Source organism: Haliotis asinina, chromosome 1, assembly GCF_037392515.1.
Source record: "Haliotis asinina isolate JCU_RB_2024 chromosome 1, JCU_Hal_asi_v2, whole genome shotgun sequence".
In the NCBI taxonomy this organism is placed as follows: Eukaryota; Metazoa; Mollusca; class Gastropoda; order Lepetellida; family Haliotidae; genus Haliotis; species Haliotis asinina.
The window spans coordinates 6,888,765-6,915,269 of record NC_090280.1 but is presented as its reverse complement, the minus strand read 5'-3'; the positions used below and the strand labels follow the sequence as shown (position 1 = coordinate 6,915,269).

General features: G+C 40.9%; 2 protein-coding genes across 3 annotated transcripts; one reads left to right on the top strand and one right to left on the bottom strand.

Moving 5' to 3' along the window:
* Positions 1-934: 934 nt before the first annotated feature.
* On the top strand, positions 935-5,550 carry LOC137281644 (macrophage migration inhibitory factor homolog). Its single transcript, XM_067813058.1, has 3 exons — positions 935-2,264; positions 3,175-3,347; positions 3,785-5,550. The coding sequence occupies exons 1-3, from the start codon at positions 2,157-2,159 to the stop codon at positions 3,867-3,869; spliced, it is 366 nt and encodes a 121-aa protein (XP_067669159.1). The 5' UTR covers positions 935-2,156; the 3' UTR covers positions 3,870-5,550.
* Positions 5,551-5,940: 390 nt separating this feature from the next.
* Positions 5,941-26,450, bottom strand: LOC137286701 (G protein pathway suppressor 2-like). Of its 2 annotated transcripts, XM_067818684.1 has the most exons (12): positions 26,273-26,450; positions 24,104-24,277; positions 23,211-23,314; positions 22,875-23,002; positions 22,220-22,343; positions 21,456-21,570; positions 20,728-20,964; positions 16,012-16,121; positions 14,873-14,938; positions 10,902-11,003; positions 9,723-9,794; positions 5,941-9,103 (listed from the first exon to the last, which is right to left on the bottom strand). In XM_067818684.1, the coding sequence occupies exons 2-12, from the start codon at positions 24,195-24,197 to the stop codon at positions 9,065-9,067; spliced, it is 1,191 nt and encodes a 396-aa protein (XP_067674785.1). In that variant the 5' UTR covers positions 24,198-24,277; positions 26,273-26,450; the 3' UTR covers positions 5,941-9,064. The 2 variants fall into 2 exon arrangements, with proteins under 2 accessions (XP_067674785.1, XP_067674792.1); XM_067818691.1 differs by lacking the exon at positions 10,902-11,003 and having other exon boundaries at positions 26,273-26,430.
* Between the last annotated feature and the right edge of the window lie 55 nt (positions 26,451-26,505).

The following is a 26,505-nucleotide window of genomic DNA, read 5'->3' as shown; positions in this document are numbered from 1 at the left end:
TTACGTCTCACCACATGCGCCACAATAACCCATGTCTCACCATATGCGCCACAACAATTTACGTCTCACCACATCAGCCACAAAATCCTGTCTCGCCACATGCACCTCAGCATATTACGTCTCACCACATGCGCCACCATATCCCATGTCTCACCAGGTGCGCCACAATAACCCATTTCTCACCACATACGCCTCGACAATTTTCGTCTCACCACATGCGCCACAATAACCCATGCCTCACCACATACACCACAACAATTAATACGCATCGTTACTCTGAAACATTCTATCATTTCACAAACAATCATTTTCAAACCATTTTCTTTAAATGCAGCATTCCCCACGACAGCCTAAACAGCACAGCGGTGAACGGCGACAACGTTGAAAGGATGGTCAGGCCTCAACAATGGTCACGCCAGGATCACTGCGGTACACTAGAGCATTCATTAAAAGAATCTGCCAATATTGCATTTTGTGTTAACATTTTGTGCTGAATCGTCTTATTATTTTAGTGTGTCAGGGTTGTGGGAACGTGTGTATATGTGTATGTGTGTGGCTTATGTGCTTCAGCATCCATGAAGCGTTTGTTTTCTCGGCGTCACTGCGGCATGTGAAGGAAAACATACTCGCGTTGAAACGGTACTTTCTCAAGATTGAATTAATTCCCGGTACACACTTTTCACAGCCAGGGGTCTTCTATTAAGACTGAATAATCACCAGACTGGTATTGAAATTGGTTTTGATTTCATCAGCTGATGTCATATTGAGCACAGAAATAGTCACAGTGTGGAATATTCCAAGATGTGACAGGTATGTGAACACGTAGTTGGTCTCACTGTTTTCACAACAAGCATACGTATGTAATATGTGGAGGTCACCCAGCAGAGCGAATGAATGTGATTGTACGGATTGTGTATGACACGGAGGAGTTCACCTACTGTGGCGTGTTGTCTACACTGTGACATCGACCTCCTACTTACAGATGGAGTTGAGCTACCACTTAACTACATGGTTTGAGGCTGTCGAAATGTGAATGAATAGTACAACCAAATCACAGCGACCGGTTGTGAGCACGATTACATCTATGTCACGGAAATCCGTAGTCTGTAATATTATATTACCTGCGGGTGCATCACGGCGACCTGTAGTAGCTGACACCATATATCTATTTCACAACATGCAATATACAATATTTAGTCTGCTGTGGCTGCAGACCCGGATCTACCTCCACCCCGGATCATGCTGCACGTGGAGCTGACGGCGATATGCTACACTGTACTGCCGGGTCTCGTGTCCTGTAAAGCTAGGAAGTTTTGTAGCGTGGCAGAAAAGGTAAACATGAAATATATCTATGGCTGTGAAGGTCTGTCATAATCGAGTCTGGACCAGACATTCCAGTGATCAGCATCATGAACACTGATCTACACATACGACGATATGTGTCAACCAAGTCAGTGCCCTCTGAGGCAAGCCTACAGAAGATCAAGTTAATCTTACCCACATTTTCGTCTGCCCCAACCACCTCAGTGTTAATGTGAAAGTGGATTACATGACACTCGATAATGGGTGAAAATGATGTATGCACCTGTATCCGACACGAGATGCCACGTAAGTAGTCGTGATTCTATACAACGAATTGGTAGCAGTTTTCGGAGGTTATATATGGGGTGCACTATATATGGGGTACACTTTGCCTCATAACATTATCATAGAAAACCATGGTCACATTTGCATCAGTTCGCTGAAAAATCAGAGTGCTGTGCATACATTGATCGAAGTACCGAAACACCACACAACGCCGCTGACATAGAACGCTAGTAAACATTTGTCACGTGACTGTATATCAGCAAGGGGTGTGGCGATGGGTTAACGCTGAACGTATTTCCCACAGCACAGCTCTCCTCGGAACCACGTCCGGGATACCTGGAAAACCCACGTGACGTCACACATCCGCGTCGATAGGTACAACAACAGCCCAACCGGACACGGCGCTAGCTGAGAGTGTATAAACAACTGGACACTCGCGTCGCTCTCTCAGTGCTTCATCGTGATCGAGTCAGTCTGTACATAAGAAAGACACTTCATCGTGAATAATCAAGTTATTGTCTATCTCCTTTAGCTAGAATTGTTTCAGTTTGCACATCGTTCTTCAAGACATGTCTGTCGTCACCGTTTACACAAACCAGCCGCTGGCGAAGGTCCCTAGGGAGTTCCAAGGAGCCCTGACAAGCTTGGTTCAGAAGGGCGTACAGGCGAGCAGAGAGGTGAGACTTTTATAGGAATAGATGTACAGCTGAATATGTCTCCTGTATGAACTAATAACTTAAACTCTTTCCTTGGTTTTACTGCTAATTATTTAGTTAAGTACTCCACCGATGATAAAACAAGAGCAAAACATTAAAATTGTAGGTACATTCACATTAATAGAGAGCCTGATTCAGTTTTATGAACAACCACTGACATAATTATTTGCCCATACTAGAAGCGTTACATGCTCAATGACATGTTGTGGTAGTGTATTTTTCAAAGTGTACTGTGGGTAAACATTAGTGAAACATTGCAGTCGCATTTCGGAAACATGTAATAACAAAAGAAATATACACCTAATAAAAATAAAGCGATTATTACATGAATTTCATTCCTCCGACTTGAAGAGTCTGATTTCATATAAAAATGGGTGACAATTGAAAACTGACACTCTAACACTGGGACATAACAAAAAAGAATATAATGAGCACAATAAAAGCGTTTTTTGCCTAGATCAGTCGCCAAAACAGTGCAAAGTTTAGGTCCAAAATTTGTAACCAACAGCGTTGCGGTATCTCTTATAACTCCATGGATTAACTAGTTCAGCTGGTTATGGTTTAGCTGCCATCAAACATCTTGTGTATATGCTTAGTTTTAGTAGTTAAGAAAGCTGCAAAAAACACAAGCCACTCTTTGACAAAATGTTATTTTCATAGTTTCCCAGCTACTATCACAATAAGCTGTGTAGAGTTGTGTCCCTTAAGTGTGCTGAGATTTTTCAGTATCATTTGTGTTACCTTTGAGTTTCAATATCAGGCTGACATAACCTGATTTAACTGTAACAATGACTAGTGGCATGAACCCCCTCGATGATCCATACAAATGTACAAGTGGGTGAAAGTTGTGACTTTTTTCATTATTGTCCAGGTCGTCATGGTACGGGTGTGTTCGGACGAGAACATGACGATGGGCGGTAACTTCCACCCATGTGTTTTCGCAACATTGGAGACATCAGCCAAGCTGTCCACAGCAATGTGTGGGGAGGTGCTATCTCAGCTGGAGGATTTCCTCCACACTAAGCTCCAGGTGCCCACAAACAGGTAAGGTACACACTATTGTACAATGGTTGGATACTGACCTGGTCCATGACACTGTGGACAGCAAAACAAGCGTCACTGTGCATGTAAAGTCACAACTTTGTCAAGCTCTCGTGTGTGATGTTGAACAGTAATGAAATATGACTATTTTGTCTAAGGCTGGACATGCAACATATCACTCACTACCTTTGGTGTATTATTTTGGTTAACTCCTCCACCATTGTTCTAGACATTGCTTAAAGTGTTGTAAAACATACAGTGGCAGAGTACCTGGTATAATTGTGTTCATTTTCCTCATGCAGTAAGCCTGCTATAGACAGCCTAGTATATTAGTAAGTGCTAGGAGTCTAAAGAGGATTATGGTTCTATTCTGTAGTAGTATAGACGAATGGTGCATCAGTCAGTTCAGTTTTTAACATGTTCACTTCCTCCTGTTACAGAATCCTGATCCGCCTCATCCCTGTAGAGTCACACCTCTCCTGTTTCCCTAGCCAGCAGCAGCATCTCAACATTGTCGGCTCCTGAACCATTACATGGGCCATGTACATTCTGTAAATATGTAAATAAACGTTTTCTACAAAATTACGTTGCTACCATTCTCTCACTACAACAACCACTTGTCACTTTAAACAATGCCATTGACTATACCAAAATGGTGGACAATTGGAACTAGTACCTGACCAGTGCAGTTTCTTTTGTGGATATGACACCAGTACTAATCAGTGTAACCACCAGTTACAGCTGGTTAATGCTAAACATAGAGAATTTTTCTGGATTTCATCCCATTTCACTCTTAGAATACATTTCAGACCTTGTTCTGTCCTCATCATAATAAAAGCTAATGCTACTTCCTCTTCATCCTCAATATCTCCAGGGCATACATTCCGACAAGTCTCCACTATACCCTGGATGCATCTACAGCTAAACCCAATAAATTTATTACCTCCCTTAATTGGTTGGCTTTTTATCCAATCAGATGTATACGCTGGGAAGTTGAGCGAACCAATTACAACTCACTTTCGCTTTTAAAAATATCTGATTAAACTTGGCAACACGAACCATGCACAAGTTCTCTGAAAGAGACAGTAGGAGTTCTTGCTTATGTGTTTTTTTTCTCAATTTTCGGACCCATCAATGTGTCTGTATGATTTCCCCTAAATCTGAGATGCACTGCAAACAAACCTTCGCAGTCACAACCTCTATTTTTATTGACACTGGCAAGTTCAGTTGTAACAGCAACTTAGCTGATTGGCTACTGTGAGAATGCGGAGCCAACAAAGGGAGGTAATTAAATTTTCAGACCGAGCCGTAGATGCATCCAGTGTCTAGTGGAGATTTGTTGGAAGGTATACTCTGGAGATATCGAGGATGCATGCGCTTCAATTGGGTGGGTAATGGCTATATTGAGGAGTGGATCACCAGGACAGCCCAGTCCGGGTTTTTACATGAGGGTTGTCTTTAGCAGGTGTGATGTTCCTCCTGAACATCAGTGCAGGCTATCCGAAATACATTCCTTGAGAAGTTGAACTGTTTCCAGTTGTATCATCGCTGGTCAGCTTTCAGTAGGAGGAAACAGGAAGTAATTCAGGATTCGAACCTACGATCACGGGTTTCTGCTTACACAACTTGTGGCACCTAAGATAGCACCTAGCTGTTCCCACTTTTATGACATGATGCACCAGATGGTATAGTTATTTAAATAAAAATATTCAAGAAATTTTTATTACATCTGCGGTAAATCAGTAATTTCAAATATATAAAAATTTGTGGCAGGCAGAGTCAGAACACAAAATGCTGTCTATTACATTAAACACATGAAGGTCAAGATTAGAATCGGTCCTCAGCCACCAATGCTTGTCTCAGAGGATACTTACAGGATCAGGTGGTCAGATTTCTTTGACATGTCATGATATCAGCATTCGAAATAACCGCTGACCCAGAGGCCTAGCACCAGTTGTTAATGTATGGGGGCCGGTAGTTTCAGATATGTGCAGGCCTTTATGGTCTTCAGTAAATTATTGGTCAATTATTTTTCAATTGGAATGTTTCCACTTTTTTCTTTACTAATGTTCGGGAATCATCAACGATCCATCATGTTACTCTAACGTACACTTTGGTGTAGGAATGTCAACACCAGTCTAACAAATAAAAACTCCTATGAGTGCCATAGGCTTCGCGTAATTTTGTAGAAACACTGGGAAACTGTGTACAATGTAGTCTGTTTTGTTTTTATTGGTTTGACTTTAACCTGATAGGCCTGCAGATTTCATTCAGGGCCTGCAGATTTTAAAGCCTGCGGATAATAGCAGGCCCTGATGGCCAGCTGGTAAATTAAAGTATTGCAAACACTGCATCATATCCCAATTGCATAGATCGATGTTCATGATGCTGATCACTGGATTGTCTGGTCCAGTGATTACAGACCCCCACCATATAGCTGGAATACTTAGTACAGAGGTAAACAACAAATAAACACATCATTTACCTTATTTAAACTTATCACATTCCACGCTCTCAATGGACTCTCACACCAAGCTTGTAGCAGTAACCGAGACTGCTGCAAAAGTAACCTTTAAACATGAATGGACAAACTTGATGATGACAAACATGTATTTTATTGAGATACACAGCTCAAATATTACATGACAAATATATACAACCAGGTTATCAAATCCATTGTGTAGGAGGAATGGACGCACCTTTCATTGTCTCCATTCTGATTGGTATCTGGGAGGGCAAATATACATAAATGATTTTCTCGGTGGGCAATTAAATACAAGCATTGTTTTCAATTATGTAAATTATTTATGACATGTTAAAATCATTTGATAAAAGTACTTAAATATAATAAAGAAGTCGATCAAGATGCTTTGCTTCTTAAACAAGCTAATGTAAATGCAGATGAAGAAAGATGAAGATAACTTGTTTCTTAAGAGTTTTAAGGATTAGCTTCCTTCTTTTTTGAACCCACCATGGCATAATTCTCTTCAGTGACAAGTGAGATAAATCTTTTATCATTTCTCACTTGAATGAAAATATGGGAAACAGAAAAAAATATGGACAGCCTTGTAATAAACACCCTTGACCTTATCACCATCACTATTTCATTTAGATGTGAGTGGAAGGAGTTTATTGGAAACAGCAAGCGATTCTAGAACACAGATACAAGACAACATTTCATGCTGATAATATAATACAGAACGGACACAACTGTGCAGATTGTGTTGTCAATCACTGTATTGTCTGGTCCAGACTCCGTTATTAACAGACTGCTGACATACAGCTGGCATATTGCCGAGTGAGGCATAAACAACAAACAAAACTGACACTGTATTTCTTGTCCATTTCATTCTTTGACTGACAAACTCTGAATCAGCCTGACTGCACATAAATACTGAAATATGGACACAACAAGCCAGCAGTGAACACATCCAGTGTGACATTTCATACACTTCTTGCTGAGGGTACGTTACCGAAAATGATAACTGCTTGAAATTCCTATTAAACAGGAAAAGTCATAAAATGGCCTCTACAGGACGCCAAGTCAGTTGTGGTTTGTGAATTATTCTTCATGGACACATTGTGATTATTCATCTGCTTGTTTAGTGAAGAGTTAACCATACTAGGATCAGACACTAAGTGAACAATGACCAGCCAGAGTATTAATGAAACTTAAATATGATACTTACTGTCAAATGTAAACTTCTCTACTTTCGTATGCTGGCCAAAATGTCAAATAGAAATACACAAACAGAATAAAATACTACAGACACAAAAATTATCACTTTCCAAGACCCTTGATCTGTAAACTGTACACTCTACAAAAAGTAGGGATATTGGATTTACAAGATTGATAAAATGCAAATGATGCAGCCAAGAAGGAAACAGATGATGAAGAGAAATTAAGGGAAAATGAGACAATTCATTCCATTCCTTTGGAAACATTTCATCTGTATGGATATATGTTATTACCCACATGCATTGGCACTAGTGGCATGCACACACAATGGAATATCCCCTACATTTTTAAAATGGTATATAAAGAAGGTATATGTTTTAAATCACTTTGTTTAACATCCTCTCCACAGAATGGATGAAAATACTGGCCCACTTGCCCAGAGCAGATTCTGGTTGTCACTGGCATAGGGACCAGCAGAGCCATCCATGTACTGTTGAGGATATAACATTAAAGACACTTCATCCTGAACAAACATGGTGTAACAATAAACAATAACAATATACTAACAACTGTAAGTGAGTGAGTCAGTTAAAAGAGTTAATGTCGTTCAGAATGGTATTTCACCCATGTCAAAACAAGTCAGCATCAGGTGAGAAAATCCAAAGTGATGCAGGTTTTTGTTGGCAAAGCAAGCAAAGCTAGAAACACCAAAACTGGGATTTGAAGCCACAATGAACACATGTAAGACTGAAATCAACTGACATCACAGCTACACACTCGGACTGATCCAGGAGCGACGGAACCAAGAATGGCGGAACAGTTTGTCACAAAAAACAAGCAACAACACAAAAAATAAAGCAGCAACACAAACATCATGATGCTGTCATGGTGAGCTATAATGAGTCAGAACACATCCAAAGGACTCAGGAAGACCTGGATAATGCTGGTCTTCAGTAACCCATACTTGCCTCAAGAGGCGACTAAAGGGATAAGTTGGTAAAGCTTGTTATCTTGGTTGGCATATTTCATCCATTTCCAGTTGTGCAGAACAATGCTCATGATGTTGATGATTGGATTGTCTGATCCAGTTTTGAATATAACTGGAATACTGATGAGTGTTATTTTAAACAACAAACAAACAAAGCTTCATGCTTGTTTTTCAGGGGATGAAGCGCCAAAAGGCAGTGCTTGCAGACTTGATACAAGTCATAGAAAAAAACAATTCCAGCAGTTTGTGTTTCTACCACAAAGATAGAGTCTCATTTTCTAAGCACCAATGTGCAAAACACGCGCCCAGTTACTAGTCCATGTTCAACCTACCTTCCAATACAGCGAGTTATTGTTGTTCAGATGTCAAATATCTAATTTTGAAACAGTAAAAGAATTTCCAGCTGAAATGGTCAATCAGTTTAAAAGGCCTGATCGGTAGGACACTGTTGAATCTTAACATGTGAGATTAGAGGCATAGTCATAGGGTATGAAACTCCTAAAAACCTAAGCCAGATCACAGGGCTGGCTATATGTATAACTTGCCAGGCCTGACCAAAACTTAAATGCCCACAAATATCTTCACATACATGACTAAATTTTTAACTGACCATCGGGCAGATGAATTTGAGAATCTGGCAGTCATTGTTGAAAATAGCCTGTCCCAGGTGATCGGGCAGGCAGGTATTTTGGACACGATAGTCTATACAACTATGGAGAACTGTGGACTGTATCATCTGTGTGGAGATGTAACGCTGCATGTTGCACATATCCATGGAGAACACACACCATTTATATACATTTCTGATGAACTTTACCTTCTACCTCAAGGCCATTGTGATACATCTGTCAGTCAGTGACAACACACAGGAGTTAATGTCCCAGTTTGTGAACCATTCTTATGTTGACCAGTCACAAGAGTTCACTAAGCTGAGTCTATCCTCATGTCTATTCTCATGTCTAGCCTCAATCTAACATCCCATTTAGCTCTACATCCTGTCAGCCTGTTAGTATTTCATCAGCTTTCACTCCCACGCTGAGCATGTCTACCTGGTCAGTTCGGCCTCCCAGACTGCTGACTGTGATAGGTGCTCTGAAACAAAGAAAGTCAGAGTTTACACCACATTGCACAGTATTTCACAAGTCTAGCAGTGAGTCTGCTTGGTGTGGTGTGAGACAGTCCCTAACTTGATAACTTGACAAGCTTGATCGTCCATATAATAACAAACATGCACACAAAATTTCAATGAGATCAAAGTTGTAAAAAGTGCATGTCTTCTGACAATGCATGGACAAAACCTGTGAATGTCTGTGTAATTTTGTGTGCACATTTCAGAATGTTGTTTTAGGCCTAAAACTAAACCATCTGTAGGATATGTTTGCTAATGCATGGTGACAGCTTCATTGGGTCCATCATGGTTTGTTGTCCTCATCACCTTACGTAAATAGAGAGCAAACACATCTTTCTCAATATACTGTATCAATGCCTGTTATGTTTCCACAACATTTGCCTTTTCTTGACCTTAATGTGATCCTGGCCAAAAGTAATTTAAAACACCATAACTGATATATTTCTTGCCTGAATCTGACGGTGAGTTTGTGAGGTGTGAAAGACAGATAACCAGGACCTACATTTTCAAAGCACTCTTAGCACTAAGATAGTCGTAAGTTAATGTTAATGCATGGCACGACAATCTCTGCCTAGACTGTACCTGTGTGGGTGGCTGGTAGGTGCTGGAGGCCGGGGCCTGTGTGCGGGCAGGGTACCCTGTTACTATACTACCCTGCAAGGATATAACACACATTATCATCACAGCCATTCAATAGATGTAATACATATCACACATGTAAAAACAAAACCCAGACTCTGTGCATCTCTCCTGTTCTTCCTTAGATGTAATGCATTACAAACTTTCACTGCTGTTAGTATCACATGTAAACAAGTCTGTTCTCCACATCAATGGGGCAGTGGAGTAGTCTTGAATATCAGTAGGTATGCATACTGACTCACAACCTGTCCTCTAGGGATAACATGTTATTCATCTGCTACTTCCTAATGGTGTAATTATCCTGAAACAGTTAATAAGGTTCCCTTCCTGAATAGTCAGAACGTTACGTGGACATTCCTTCTTAAGTGTGTATGGTTTTATGCCACTTTTAACAATATTCCAGGAATGTCACAGCAGGGAACACTAGAAATGATCTTCATGCACTGTACCAATCTGGGGAATCAAATCTGGATCTTCAGTGTGACAAGTCAAAGCTTTAACTACAAGACTACCCCTTCCTGCCTAAGACATCCCTTAATCTCCTTCCCCTTGTGATACACCCTTTCAATGTCACTGACACACCAACAGGGAGGAATATCAAGTGTTTTGGGGAACTATTTTAGGAACTACTTTTTTTCAAATAGTTCTGCTTCAATTGCATCTGTCAACAGAACAAGTGCCTGCTGGTCACCCACGGCGGCACTGCTGACCAACTCCAGCATGTAACTTAACTATAATTTATGTGCAGACTGCAACATCATCCTCCAGTTTAACAATATGTTTAGCTAATGATCTAACATTGTAAATGTTTGGGCGGGTACTCTCAAACATTTTGACGCAATGTGCGTGCATGTGGGTGCAAGCATTTGAACAAATGCTCCCAGAATTCCTTGTAAGCATTTCAGCAACATGACAATGACCTTGACCTCTGAAGCCAGTTACAGGAAGCAGTCTTAGCACAAGAGTTTGGAATCTATGAAAAAGCATTTGAATGGTGACACCTAGTGCTGCTCAGAGGTCAAGGTCACTGTATCATGTGACTTTGGCAGACTCAGTGTTAACGTAGCAGAGTGCAAGGAATGCTGGAGGGCATTAGGTGAGGAATGAAGGTCACTGATGTACTTTGGAGGAAGCGGCTTGCTGGACTTGTATCTGTTGCTGCAACATGGCTGCTGCTGCCGGCTGCTGGCCTGTCATCTGAGGCGCCTTATTGCGCAGCCCGCCCTGCAAGGCAAGCACACTCCACTAACTACATAGACAGAGAGATATCAGAGGTTACTCCAGAGCACACCAGCTTATTGTAACATAATACAGATGAGCTTGCACACAATTAGGAAAATTACATTAAAGAAAATGCATCTATTGCATACTACTAATTTTCTTCACTCTCGTAAATATTAACATCAAATACACCAGCTAAACTGTCTTGGGGTCTTGCTGACAAAGGGGCAAGGAAAAGCCCAGAAGCAATGTATATAGAATAAAAAAGCTGACATCCATAATATTTTGTCTTGTTTTCTCTGACACTTGTCTTTTCACAAACTGGGCAAGATCATCTGTAGAACAAACAAGTTGGCCTCCTTGAAATAGTGAAAAGAAACAGTTTTAAAGCAGGCTTTTCTACTTGGCATTAGAGAAATTAAGGAAATGTCTGGGAACAGAATTTTCACGTGTCGTGGTGCAATAGTCTCCTATGTACACTGCAGCGTGGACAGATGCTGTGGCGGCTCAAACCTGATGGTAGAGGCAGTGCTGGGCAGATCAGTCAGTGTACAACATCTTTGTTTATACAGGGCACTACATCTACATAGACGCCCTGGACTTAGCACCAGATACAGATAGCTCTTACTCAGCGCTATCTGAATCTGCGGATGCAGTTACCTTTTCACAATGTAATATTGGAAAAGTGCTTTCTAACCTTTCTTGCTAATATGGGGTATTCTGTGACAGTTACTGGTTATCCAACCACTTGTGTCAAAATAGCTCTCTATATCTCACTGGTATTGAAAAAGCATTTGAAATAAATGAGAGACATTTCAGAGGCACTGAGTTCTCCTGACATACAATCTCGCCCATACGTTGGACATTCCCAAATGTTGTTCTGTTCAGTTGTCAAAAACATTTGTTAAGATATTTTCTTAGGTTTACAGTATCTGACATAACTTGTAAAATCCACTGGGTTCAAATGCAAACAACAAATTATAAAATAACTCGGAATACACACGGTGGGTGGACAAATGGCTGGAGGTACAGCACTGGCATTCACTTCCGGTGCGACTGAACACAGACCCCCTTGCCTGCGCTATACGCCTGCCATTTGTTATCCCTCCGTGTGAAGCATGAAAAGAAAACAATGTTACAGGATGTTTTTTTCTGTAAGCCATCATAGAACATCAGATTGCAGATCCTGTTGGGTACAGAGGTTACTGGACCATGTTTTGTGCATTTATTCCTAGTTCGAGTTGTGACTCATTCATCATTCTCACTTGAACCCAGAAAGACTGTAATGGCATGAGGTGGATGGTTGTATCAAAGCTTGTTTCTATCATGAACAGACAACTATTTGCTTCCTCATATTATTCCAACAGATGAACAGATCCAGTGTGCATATCGCAGAAAGGTAGCACCCATCCACGACAGTGTTTCCGCTGACTTAAATACATATCGGACTCTGTATCTGGCCACCTAAAACTTTACCTGTCATGAATGAAATTTGTCGGTCATATCCTGTTATCATATAGCATATTAACTTGCTAACAAATTAATAAAAAACAATATAAACATTCTGATATGTGGTTGGACAATCGGAAAAACACTGGCTTTCTCTGGATCATTACTTTATAAGCTATAATTTGAGGTGATAATAATTGAACTGAAATTTCTGAATGACTGATTACACTGACGAATCACAAACTGCCAAATCAATTGTCATATTAAAGTTTTTCTTAACTTGAAACATAACAATTCTTGCGACCATGAAACAAGGCTGTCATTTCACTTACCCATGATATTTTTACTTAATGCATGTTTTTTCACCAGACACAGTGTCTGGCTGGTCTTCAATTTACTGGTCCCCAACGAATTATACTATCGATTTTCAGGTTTATACCTGAGAACGGAAACACTGACAGATGAGGCTACTTCTAAAGCAGAGTTAGTGTAGTGGAGGGTCATTGTCAGCACGAGTACTACAGATATATACCCCCAAGCAGCTTACTGCTTACAGATATGTACCCTGAACAAAGTCAAAATACAGAAATGTACTCATTACCCTAAACAGGGCATGAATAAATATTCCCCAAACCAAAAATGAAACAATATGTAGATTGCAAGTGGTATTGTGCATTGTGAAATGTTTGTTACTGTGTATGCTTGTTTCTTATGTAATACAATCAAATACAACATTGACACAGTTCCAAACAAGAAAACGGCACCAAGCGGAATGGACTCATCCTTGTGTACGTTTCTGTATTCTGATTTTGTCTTTGGTATGTTGGGTACACAGAAACATAGGGATGCCTTTTTGTGTAGGTATGTTTCTGTACAAGGAAATGTACCTGTAATACACATCTCTAGTAGCCATGGGAACATCTGCCCCTTTAGTGGTAGTGTGGAGTTGAACAGGTGCAAGTAACACCATCACCTTCAACTATCAGCATGATCAGTAAGCAAGCCTAAGTCTTCTTAAACAGTGTGAGGACAAACCATCAGCAACAGAAGCCAAACCAAAACTCATTACATATATAACATACACTCAGTGTTTTAGCAAGCTTCAGCATGTGAGCAACATATGACAATAGTTTACACCAAGTATCCCAGTCATTATGATACCAATGTATAATGAACAAATCTGCTTTAGGGCTGTAATAATTCACCCAGACATCAACTCAATTCAATTTTCAATGTTCAACCTTCAATTTGATTGAATTTTCATTCAAGTAAAAACCGCAAATTAGTTAACCATCAGGGTTCAGAAGGCCTTTCAGCGTGATATCCATTCATCAATCTGGCAAAGTCTACCATCAACAGTTCTCACTGAATGATTAGCCAGGCATCAAACCAGTCGTATTGCACCTTATTTCTGGGCTAGAAACTGCTTGGGTTAGAGTCAAAATTAGGTTCTTGCTGTGTAGAAATAATTCTAATAGATATCTAAATATTAAATCTAAATGGTGATTATGGTTATCAACAATTTAAAGTAATGAGTCACATTCGATGAATTGAACTGAATCGTAGCAGCTGAATGGGAGTACTTGTTATCTAATGGTTGTACCATCTAACAGTACAATAGCCCATCTAACAATATAATAACCTTAGCGTTAGAATGCCAAAAAGTATCAGACACCCTACAGAGCCATGTTTATAATCAGGTTGAAATATTCAGCCCCTTTCACTGCAGCTGGCATCACTGATAAAAAAGTTTCAGGTCAGGTCTTGCAGGCTCAGAGACTTTGAATGCATAGAACACAGAAAATGTCTGGGCTACAATCAGAGATGTCAATAGGTGAAAGTGATTTCAGTTGAAGATCAGCTGGGAGTCTGGGGGCTGCAACAATGTATGAAAAGAAGTTGTGGCACATTCGGAAATTTGATGGCCAAAGAGACACAGATGTGGGTACTTGACACTGATATGGGACCTCACCCCATAAACATTTTCTCCCCGGATTTAGACGAAAATTAAGATCGAATGATTTGCATTGAAATCCACAGATTTCCGCAGAAACTGCGATCCCTGTAGAATGTACCTGAGCATTAAATGTCACAGATAAAGAAAAAGAAGTAAAAATATTGAGGAAAAAGGTACGTTTTCTCAGTACTAAGTACACACATTTTCAAAATGGCGTCCAGAACAGCCATGTTGAAAATCTGAGAGGAATCACAGTTTAGAGACACCTTGGCCAAAATAAAACTGACAGTGTAATGTCCCCCAGGGGTGTGGCTGACACTGGAGAATATTGTTAGTATAGTGTCACTCTAGTCCCCTGTGGGTGTGAAGTGCACCGACAGTGTTGTGTTCTGTTAGTCTCCCAAGGGTGTGGCTGACCCAGCAGTATACTGACAGTGTAGTGTGTACCTAGTGATAATGTACTCACCCTTGGGAAGGGATATGCCCCTGCTGGCCATGCCTCAGACTGGTAATTCCGTTGCTGTTCACGAACCTGAAATCAGGAGTTGACCCAGCTTGACACACAGCAACATTCCACTACTCCCGTGAACAATGATGAAACACTGTACACAGGGACATACACCACGAACATATATGTGTCTCCTGCAGTTCCTGCATGTATAGAACATACACACAGACATAACTGTCATTATAGACACAATGCACAACAGTACCCACTGTGAAAAGCAATATATCAGTCTTGTAAATAAAATACCCATAAAGACTTACAGCGTATAACACCACCATTTTCTACCTAAGTGGACAGTCATACTGTGGGTCTCTTAAAACAATGACTTTTTAAGGGGGTTTTTGTCAAGCATGAATACAGAGCTTCATGTGGTTTAAATCTTTCATGGGTTCTATATCACGGAAATATGTATATGTGCATCGAAACGTCTGGCATTTCAACACATTATATACACCTGAAGTGTGCTTCTCACTTTATATTAGGTCGTCTCTTGTTTTCCAAGAATAAGTGCATTTGAGGTTTTTGTTTTGTAGGGACAGGTTTTACTTTTTGCTAGAAAGGCCTCTACCCAGGTTTCACTTTTCGATAGTAAGACCTCTTCCCAAGTTTTACTTTCTGCAATCATCTTTTCCTAACTTTCATTCAACATCAACATTCAAATGATATCTGAGTGTTCGAAATCAACTGAAAAATATCATGCAAGATTAAACTCAAAGTGCAAATGTTTTTCCTAGCAAATTTTGAACTACAACGCTCAGATTTGTAGGCAGACACTCTACCACAAGGCAATTGGGCCGACGAAGGATGTAGGGTTGAAGTATGTATTTATAGGTACTAGCATTAAATTGACTTTACATGCGCTTCAGTTGTTGTTATGCAGCTTCTTAAACTGATCATCTGCATTGTAATTATCTTTCATTGACAAAATATGTGTCTACCAAAACCTTGGAAGCGCGTTTTCTCCTTTTCATTGCAGCTGGCATTTGGCTTCTGCAACTAGGTTTTCATATTAGGCTGCATCTGAGGAAAGTGGGTATTGGTACAAAAACTTCACAGATCACTGGGAACTTATCAAAGCAGAATCTCCAGACTCCCACCTGCTGGATCTTGTACTTCTCTTCATTGAATGAGGATTTCTGGCTGGCATGCTCCAAGGGCTGCTGTATGGGGATGCCGGGGTTGTGGGGCGATGCGATGTAGCCCGCCGCTGAATGAAAAGTATGGTTGCTTTTACTCCAATGAAAATATATGTCATGTCCTTTATCTGTCAAGTAAGGTTTATTTTGATGTGTCTGCAGCAACCAGATGTGTATGACTTATGTACGTGAAGAAGTGCATGTAGACCAGAATGAAACAGGTAATTCCAGAACCAGCAAGGCATATGTAAGTCAGCAATTAGGGAAGTAGATATTTTGTTGTGATTTGTACTATACAGAAGCTGGAAGAAAATGAATTGGTTTCATGAAGGATTGTGAAAAGATGCAGAAAATAACAACATATGTCATATTTGTGATTTTACTTTCTTAGTAAAGTACAAATTCTAGTACTTTTTGGGGTTGAGTCCCATCCAGGATTCCAACCCGCACCCTCAGTCGCGCACCTAATCACCAGCACACCAGCATTATGTAATCACCGAAAATAACAGTCAAAGATCACTGGAACAGTCGCAGTCACCATGAAGCTGATATCATAAAGTCTGATATCATGAACTGATATCATGAGAAGAACAGTGGATGTAACCCAGTAGGTATTTTTAAGAGCTTTCAGTTAAGCTGATTATGTAAATTATTAATTAAAATTTATATTTTATACTTATCCTGATTCATGCTTATTATGCTTATCTCCTCCCCACATGCCAAGATAGTGAAACACTAGAAATCCCTTGAAGTTCCCTTCTAATTGAAGCAGACGCACAATACACTCTCCCATAGGAAGCCTCCCTTTCCTGCCAATATGCTCACATGACCAGCCATGCTTGTCACTCTCTCCGAATCTCATGAGCCAAACACGAGAATTATTGGGACTTCAGAGGGTCTGAGAAGGGGGCAGTTGGGAAGGGTTTGACATCATGAGTCAGGATAAGATATCAATTTTAATAAAATTACATATTTTTCCTTTTCCTGATTCCTGATTATTATGCTTACAGAGTCTGATGGAAAGAACAGTGGGTCAGGCAACGCTGGCAACTGATGGCTGCCATATAGGTACGTCCAGTACTTTCCCTCCTTTTGGGAACTATAACGGTGACAGTATGGACCTGTTCTTCCTGTATTCATCTGTGAGATGGGGGGGAATCATATCCAGTCAAACTTGTCTTCCTTGAAGCATTCGTTGACTGGAACGTGATGATATATAGATCACCTAGCATTGTGATAGGGTCTAATGTAACTGTATGTCAAGATTTCTTAATCAAGATCAGTCAGATCACTCATGTTAGCCTGTTCAAGATGTGTGCATGGACTCTCAACCATTACACTCCACAGAGCGTCTTGGTCTCAACAAGTCACATGATAAATGGGTGAGTGAAACTCAGCACCTCTGCGAAACCGTTAGTTGGTGAGCAACAACGAGTGGCCCAAGTTGCCGAATACCAGTGACGTCCTCCGTGGCAGTGTCCTGTAGGTAATGATCTGCAAACACCGTATTTGATTTACAAAAGCAGCCATTTTCGTTGATAGCAAGCAGTTCCCGTGTAAAGAAAGTGTTGACGCCAAGGCTCTCATTTCGTGTGGAATGGACGCTCGCGGAGGTTCAAGTCTTGCTGCTTTGTATGTTTTTAATATGATGACACTGAGATAGTGTCATCATAGTTCCGTAGGTGACTCAGTAGTTATTGGGACAAATAGGCGCTTGAAACGTCTCCTTGTCTTTGTGTGTTGGAGGCATATTTTCAGTATGCTCTGACAGGGCATAATGATAAATCATGTGTATCATGAGGCCTGAGGACTGTAGATAATGCCAGGATATTGATTTGTCTGTCCTCTTGTGCAGGCAGTTGACTTACTGGCTATAAAATCCCATCTTTGTCCTAGATGTACAATCTCACAATGACTGGAGTCGATTCGTGTGGGACTGAAGTCCAGAGCATGTACTTCTGTCATCTGTACTGCCGTTGCTGGGACAAGTAGGTACAGCACTGTCTGTGTCAATAATGCTGTGTTGTCCGGTCTAGTGATTTGTAGACATCACTTGTGAGGTGTTGTAGTACGACATTGAAGTCCCAAGCTTGAGCAATAATCTGCATTGTTGGTTTTCCAACCTGAACAAGCACAGTAAGGTGAGTAATTCTGGTACTTTAGTCAGCTTGATCACCGTTTTAATGGTGATATCAGAGCTGACTGTTGCGAAGTATGTCGAAATGTAGGACCTTTGGGTCTATTTGGGGGCATACGAATGTCTGACTGATGAGTCGAAACTCCTCTTCGTGTAAAATCCATTCAGTTGGAGATGGTTGGAGAGTTGAGTTAGTAGCCTGATGGTGACGGCTAACTGAGTCTTAGTTGACTTGTCCCATGACACGCTTGAATGCTGTTGTCCAGGTAAAATGCGCTGTGAAGTCAACACCGATGTAGATAGGTGACTATTGGCTTGGTGACCACAGGGCCACAGATACAGTAGAACCCTCCATTGGTAGTGCTAACTATTGAAGAGGAAGCTCAGATATTTCCTGGAGTACAGTTGTATCAGAATGTGCAGCTACGCATCTTGTAGATCGATGCTGGCAAGATAATACACTGGATGGATGAGGTGCTGCAGTTGTGGTACTGGTAAACACACATAAGACCTGACCTGACAAATGACCCTAATCTGCATACTTGGGAATGCCCCACTGAACGATCCACTTGAAACTAGAGGGACACGGGTTGTCTGATAACTATCGAGAAGTTCATTTTCCCTGTGCGTTTCACGCACGAATTGTTATAGCACACTCGATTTGGGAACAGGTACAATCCCAACGAATTATATCAACACAATATACTGAGCAAATATGTTTAGGACCACCGATCCATTTCACGAAGCAAATGACATCTTCCTGGGTTGTTCTTTTGTACCAGAAAACTGGGGAGAAGAATCCTGGTGTAGGTTTTTGAATGCACCTTTCTCTAGCAGAGATGATATGGTGTTGGCTAGTTTGTCTTGTTGATCCTCGACTTACACGAAAAATGCTTTGTCTCTTCTGAGCGGTGGTGTTGCCTGTAGTAGAATCTTGTAGCTGCCTTGTAGGATACTGATAATGTAATTCCCGTTACTTCCCCGGAGTCCTGAGTAACAGATTTAGTGACATCCTCAATTCTACCATGGATGCTGACAAGGGATTTCTATATAAAGGCTTAGTAAAGCTGTCGCCCCAAGAAGACGCTGATAGTGCAACTTGGTGTAGCAAATTCAATCCTGCAGATGTTGTGGCTAGATGCTTAGAAATCAATTGTAGATATTTCTTCTGGATGATAAGTGCAGATAGGATCATCCTCTCTTCATTCTCTGGGTTGTTAAATTTGGAGATGAGAGTCTCGTTGACAGTTGCTTATCCTCCACTTAGTAGAATCTATTGAGAATCTCGCTGATGGGCTTGTATGATAGTTCTACTTCAGGCGACTTCATGAAGAGCTTCATATCATGAAGTCAGAATCCACGAGTGTTGGAACTGATGAAGGCCGGGATGTGTTGTTGCTGATACTTAGTTGCCATCTGAAAGGCTGTAGACAAAGTTTCCAGGATGGTGGATATCAGCACAATTGGCAGAAATGTCAAAGTATTAATGTCCTCGTTCCTCATCGTATAGGTGTGAGCCTCACTGGAGTCCTTAGATGGTGAGAGTAAGTCCAAACTATTCTTCATCCACGATGTAATCTCAAAGTCTGAGAAGAGGGCTTCCTCAAGTGAGTGCATGCGTGAGTGGGGAATGATGTCCATACAGTGAGTGTCATCGTTGTCCGACTTATATGTATCCCTGGAGCAACTACCATTCCATGAGTGCCTTTGCTCTTTTCCCATGTGAGTCTGTATCTGATGAAGACGACGAAAAGAAGACGTCTCCGATGAACGGAGGATGTAGACAGAGAACGCTTGCGTTTGTAGTGGGATCTATGAGTGAGAGCACTCGGCAAGTCCATGGAAGGAACACTGCCCACACTGCGACATGAGGATACAGTCGATGGCGGAGACTTCCGTGAATGGGTGCATGCATATGATGCCTTGTCTTCACTGCATGAAGAGGCCAGTGTCCAGTGACTGCACTTCAAGCAACGGCTGTAGGTTTGCGGAAGCAACTGACATGTTAAGTGTAGTTGTTGTAGATGTCTGCATAAACAGCAGACTCTCTGAAGGATGCAGAGTAGTAGACAAAATCTAAGTTGATGAAAAACGTGTCCAAAACACAAGAAGACTTATCAGTTTTACATAGAGAGCATGGTAATTACAATAAAAAAAATGAATACAACATAATTTAGATTATAGGACCGAAATTAAAGCGAAAACATATCACCATATCCCGACCCATGTATGCCTTGTCATGTGAACGTATTGGCAGGAAATGGGTGAGTGTATTTATTATATGTCCGCAACAATTAGAAGGGAACTTCAAGGGATTTCAAGTGCTTCACTATCTTCACATAGGGGAAGGAGATAAGCATAATAAGCATGAGTCAGGATAGGGAAAAACTTAAAATAATTCCAATAATAAAATAGAGATGGACCAATGTATAGATTCAGAGGCTTATGGTGTGAATAGAGCACACATACAGCACTTGACTACCCCAATGGTCCAGTGGAACACTGCATGTACAACTGAAGGAGACAATGCATGTTCCTACCTTGTTGCTGCATTCTCTGTATCACATAGCCTGGCGGGTAGTTCTCTATTGGCTGCTTCTGTTGATGTTGAGCATAATGGCTGGGATAAGAGGTGAAAGCTGATTGGCTGGCTGGGTTGTACTTGCTGGCTGGTGATTGACTGCTTGAGTAGACCACACTCTGCTGTTGGTAGGTGTGTCCTGGTTGGCTGGCGTAGGTCACATGGACAGGCTGACCTTGGGGGTAGTTGCCTTGTTCTGTGGACAAAGTTCCAAGAAATGACTGGAGTGAGTGAGTGAGTATGCTTTCAGCAATATTCCACCAATACCATGAATGCCAGGAATGGGCTTCACACATTGTGCTTATAAAAAACCTGGAAATTCGGCATCATGAGCGAACATCATAACCACTAGGCTACCCCACCGCCCCTGGAGCACAGGAAGCAAGTTCTTCTGCTGGATTCACTCACTTGAAACTAAAGACGTCTGTCCCTATTTCCTCCTGATGTGTGTTTGAAGTTTCTTGTCAACTATTCAAAGAGACTACTTCAGTTTGTTTACATTTCATATAAACTACACATACATTGTGACCTCAAATGAGAGAATTCAAGGGGAAAGAGCTGATGCAAAAGTACCGCACTGCAATAGCTGTTTCTCTCGCAATATTCAGACCCACCATAAAACCAACATATACATGAAAACAAATGCATGTACAGGCAGCCTGCCAACCATATATAGGTAGGACGTACTGAAATCTGCCTGCTGGTGCTGGTAGATGTGGGTGGCTTGTTTGGCAGGGGTGTAAGAGTAGCCCTGGTACGAGGTGGACGGTGGAGGTGAGGGACTTCTGGTGCGCTTCACACCCTACAACAGAAAGAGCCACCATTACACACTAGCAACAGTTCACTTACATGAGGAACTAAGCCAGAAATCAGACATTTCAAGTTTTCATCTTCAGTAATTGTTGATGATAATAACCGAGAAGTATTTCAGTGACTGGACATTTCTTCACAGACATTTTTCCTGTATGTATTTTGAAAAAAAAACATATATTCAACATAACGTATGAATGACTACTGTTGGATAAAGCTATTCCAACTAAATTTCAAACTTTAAACAATATCATATTAGGGCCTCATGTATCAGTAAACCACTGAGACCAAATGGAACAGGAATGTTCCAAGAATAATAGAAATGAATGATCTGGAGTGAGTAATGCAGTGGTGTGAACAAAGATGGCAGCCAATCAGTGTCAAAGGCAGCAATGATAAAACAAAAAAATTATTAGTCAGTCAACATAATACTTGTGGAACAAATCCTTATCACTGAAACATGTATTGTAGACAATCAATGTCATATCACAAATGCCAGTAAAGAAGTTAATGCCATATCACTCGGCCATGAACTGTGCATAACTGGGCCCTTCAAACGGAATTCCACATAGCAACTAAGACTGTAAACATGCCAGTCACTGTGATGGAGTCTGTAGCAGACAGACTTAGTGGAGACTCACAATGATAGATGAAGGAGGTTTATAGAGCGCAGGTCTGCCCGAGATCTGTTGTATCATGACTGGGTGGCCGGACACAGGGATGCCGTGAGACGGGAATCCCTGCTGGGCATGCAGCAACATCTCGCTGCAACAATAATGGAGAATTTCGGGGTCAACAGAGTTTGACAGAACTTTGAAGAGAAGCTGACTTTCTCAAGACCAGTAGGAAGAACAGTCACCTTGAACCTTGAACCTTCTGAAATCTTACTGGCTTAACTGGGCATTAGTTACACAAGATGCCTCAGACTCTTTGCTTTTAGGTTGTTGTTGGTACTGGTTTTATGCAAGCTGAAACTGAGAATTCCAACATGTGTTTAAAACCCTAGTGACAGAGGGAGTAAGTCCTGTTTTCACACTTCAAATGGTAGTTCAGTTGTATGATGGCATGTCAACAGGATAGTCGAGCAAATCCCAAAGTGACGCGGGCCTCTGTAATTTGAGTGTAAACCTTCCAGGAAGGGCATGGTGCTGTCTAACCTTGAACATAACCAGGAAAACCAGGATTCAAACTCCTTGTAGAAGTCATGTGGGCTTCAAAGGGAGACAACTCTGTTACAATTTAGTTGACTGGTCCCACCGTGTCTACTGTGCAATGAGACGTGTTAATTATACTGACCTCTGTTGTTCCTTGATCTGTGTCCGTCTCCGTGTCTCATCCTCCTGGTGTAGAACCTTCTTAAGGCGAGAAAACAGGTCATGCTTCTCCGTCTTCAGTGTCTCCAGCTTCACCTCCAATGCCGACACCTGCATCGCAACGACAGGTGTTATTGTATCTAGTATCACAATGTGATAAATTGTTGTTATATTTATATGAAGACACTCAATCCACACACATTATTTGTCACAAGAAGTCGTTCAAAATGAATCAAAAGCAGTAACCTGCCTTTGTAAAACTGTCCACAGAAAGTTTCCTCAATACCATTCGCATGTCATACTATTTGAGGACACCTACCTGTTCTTTTGTCTGCTCCAGGGTCAGACTGTCTTCCTCTTCTTTCTTCTTCTTCAATTCTCTCTCCTTTCTCAGTCTCTCCATCATGGCATCCTGCTCTTGCTCTGAGGGACAGAGAGCAACAACAGTTTGTCATAAGCTAGTCTAACATAACAAATGGACAGTCAACTGGACTGAAGATTTGGACAAAATGCTGAAAGCATACCGGGTTCAAGGCTAATGATGGTAAAACATCCAGCCCCCTAGAGAGCATAAGACCTCAGTTACTAAACCTTACTCAAAATCACTTCTCAGCATTCTTACTCTGATCTTACCCACTGAATAGTCAGCTTGCTTCTCCATGATGCTGAAACCCTAAGCCTATCAACTGTAAACAAACTTCCACACACTGGCACATATGCTTTTCAATCCCTACATGGTAAAGCACTTGCTGGATAATTTTTTTATAACAACACCAAAATGTTGCCCCTACTGTATATATACATATCATTCATAGATTCTTATCTTCCCCTTTCTGTCCATGTGATTTTCCAACCAAATGTCAGCAATAACCCCAACCTCACAATTACAAATGTTCAAATTCATGTTAAATATTAAGAAAAAACATCATTGGTGTAGAAGTCACTAGTATTTCTCTGACTATTTTCCTATGGGTATTACCTTTGCAACACTCAATCAATCCCTTGGAATAACCTATAGGAATAACCCCTTACATTTCCAAATCACTAACTATCAGTACTCACTCTCCACTCTCTCTCACTGACTAAGTCAAAAAACATTTCCATGGAAAATGGGAGAAATAAAAATGACATTACATTTTACATGCTGGCATGAAAAGAAAGATCACATACAACAATTTACGTTTTCATGCCAGTGCCAATAACATTTTGAACCTTGCTTTTTCCTCTCCCTCTCTTTGAGGATGTGGCGTTTCAGGGCATGGTACATGGTACGGGTCATCTTGGGGCGTTCAAGCAGTGCAGGCATGTTGGTGCGAGGAAACTGGAGACCGCGGCGCTTCTCCAATGCAGATATTGACTGGAACTCTTACAACAGCAACAATATACCTGGAATTCAATACAACATAATACTTCAACTGCATTCACAGCATGAGAAAACATTTTCAGCCTTTGAGCATTCGCTCCCATTTTATCATTCACAATGGCTACTGGCTAGCAACATGTTATCACCATTTATTCGCGTTTTTTAACAATTTCCTCCTTTGGTTCTTAACATTATGAAGCAAAATTTACCTTCATAAAAGATGACCTATTCACTGATGTTTTCTTCTTGTTTACAGTTACCGATTGTCTTTCTCAAACATACGGACAATAGGAAGTGCAGTAGTGTAACTTGTGCTTTCCAAGCATTTTAACTAGACCAGTTACCAATATTTCTGTATTTTTCGTGTTATTCGCCAAATGTGACATAATGTTGGGAATTAAACAGTTGTGTTTGAAACCTTGACATACAACACTCAGTCTTGTTGTGAATGTTGATGTAACATTCCCCTATATTTCTAACATCTACAATTAGGAGATAAACATCATGTGTTGGCTAATTTCCGGGTGTTATTGTGTATTTGAAGCACGGGAATGCATTTGGAACCGACGGCGTCAGCCGGAGGTTTCAAATGAAATATTCCCATGCTTCAAATACTCAATAACACCTGGAAATTGGCCAACACATGATGTTTATCGACATTGTAAACACAAAAGTAAACCAAAGGGGTTTTAGTGTCTGCACTCATTCACATCGAATACGGACACAGCAGTGAAGTGTCATCAACTGGCCGTTTCAGCTGGTTCTCATGGTAGCATCTGGAGTTGCTCATTTGTGACGTCATTCTAACTTTATGCCACAATATGATTTGAATGACGTCACCACTGTTGATGACACAACAAAACAATTGTTTACGTGTCAATACGCGGTGAATAGTCTTTCAGTTTCCGGGAATCTAATACCATTTAATCATGTTTTTCAACCAATCAGATTACAGAACACAGTAACTTTTGGTTTACAATGTAAAATGTCAGTGCTCACAAATGGTGTTTCAAAGTAACACTACTAACAGGACATTGGGTCCTGTAAATTCCAGATGTCTCACCCAGTGAACATTCACAGGACCCAGAAAATCAAATTAAACACACATATCAGATTTAACATTTCTTATAACTGGCAGTGAAATTATTAAAGAACATTAGATTTTTAAACAGCAAACAAGTGTCACATGCCACAAGTAACAACTCAAAGTCATTATGAAATGTGCTGTCAGACACTGGGACTGACAGGCTGGTGCCTTCTGTCTGACCGTTGGCAAATCTGCTGGATTTGTCAGAGGGTCAGACACACTTACAGTGATATTAACACTACACAGCAATAACTATTAACTGGTCACTAGCCAGTACAGAAAGGTTTTTGTGAATAATCTACCTACATGATCTGAACATACTGAATGCAAAATTCTCTTTGTGTCTACAACAATCTGGGGCTGATTTCAACAGGTGTCTTGATGCAAGTGATCACTTGCAACATCCAGGCCTCGGCTAGATTGCAGTTTAACGGTCACAGTCCGGCTAGCGCTGAACGCTCATTAATCAGCAGTCCTTAGCACTTGGGCACCCCCCTTTACGATCCTTAGGGGTGGGGTATACCGTATAGGGTTAGCGCGCCCAATAAAGAGCAAGACTCCCCAGACCTCTCGTCAAAATAATGATATAACATGATATGATCTGTGTAGATGAGAAGATTACTGTTACATGATCAACACGTTTGAGGGCGTGGACATGATCCAGCCATTGTTTGTTAGTAATGTTACCTTTCCGGAGTTCGGTTGATATTGTTTCTAAGCACTGAACATGCTGAAGTGGTTAGGATTTGGGATGCAAGGAGGTGGATGGAATTCCTATCGAATATTGGTGTTAGGCAGAGATAGTGATGGGGAGTCTTGATATTTTGAAATCAGTGTAAAGATCCACTAATATTTTTCCCAATCTTCGCGGTTGAAACATTTTGAGAGTGAATGAAAATGGTTCTAGAACAGGCACACAGAACAGACCTACCTTAAAGTGTTAACGGTTTCCGTAACTTTGTTTGCGGTATCGTTAAATGCGTCACATATATGAAGGCCCAAACAGTCTGAATTCACGATATATATGCAGATTTCTATACTTGACGTCGAAACCAAACCACAAATCCAAACACATTTTACATTTCCGGTGAACTCTTCAGACAGGAAGTGGAAGAAGTAGGAACCGGTTCACATTCCGCAATATTTCATTGGTCAGATCTGAAA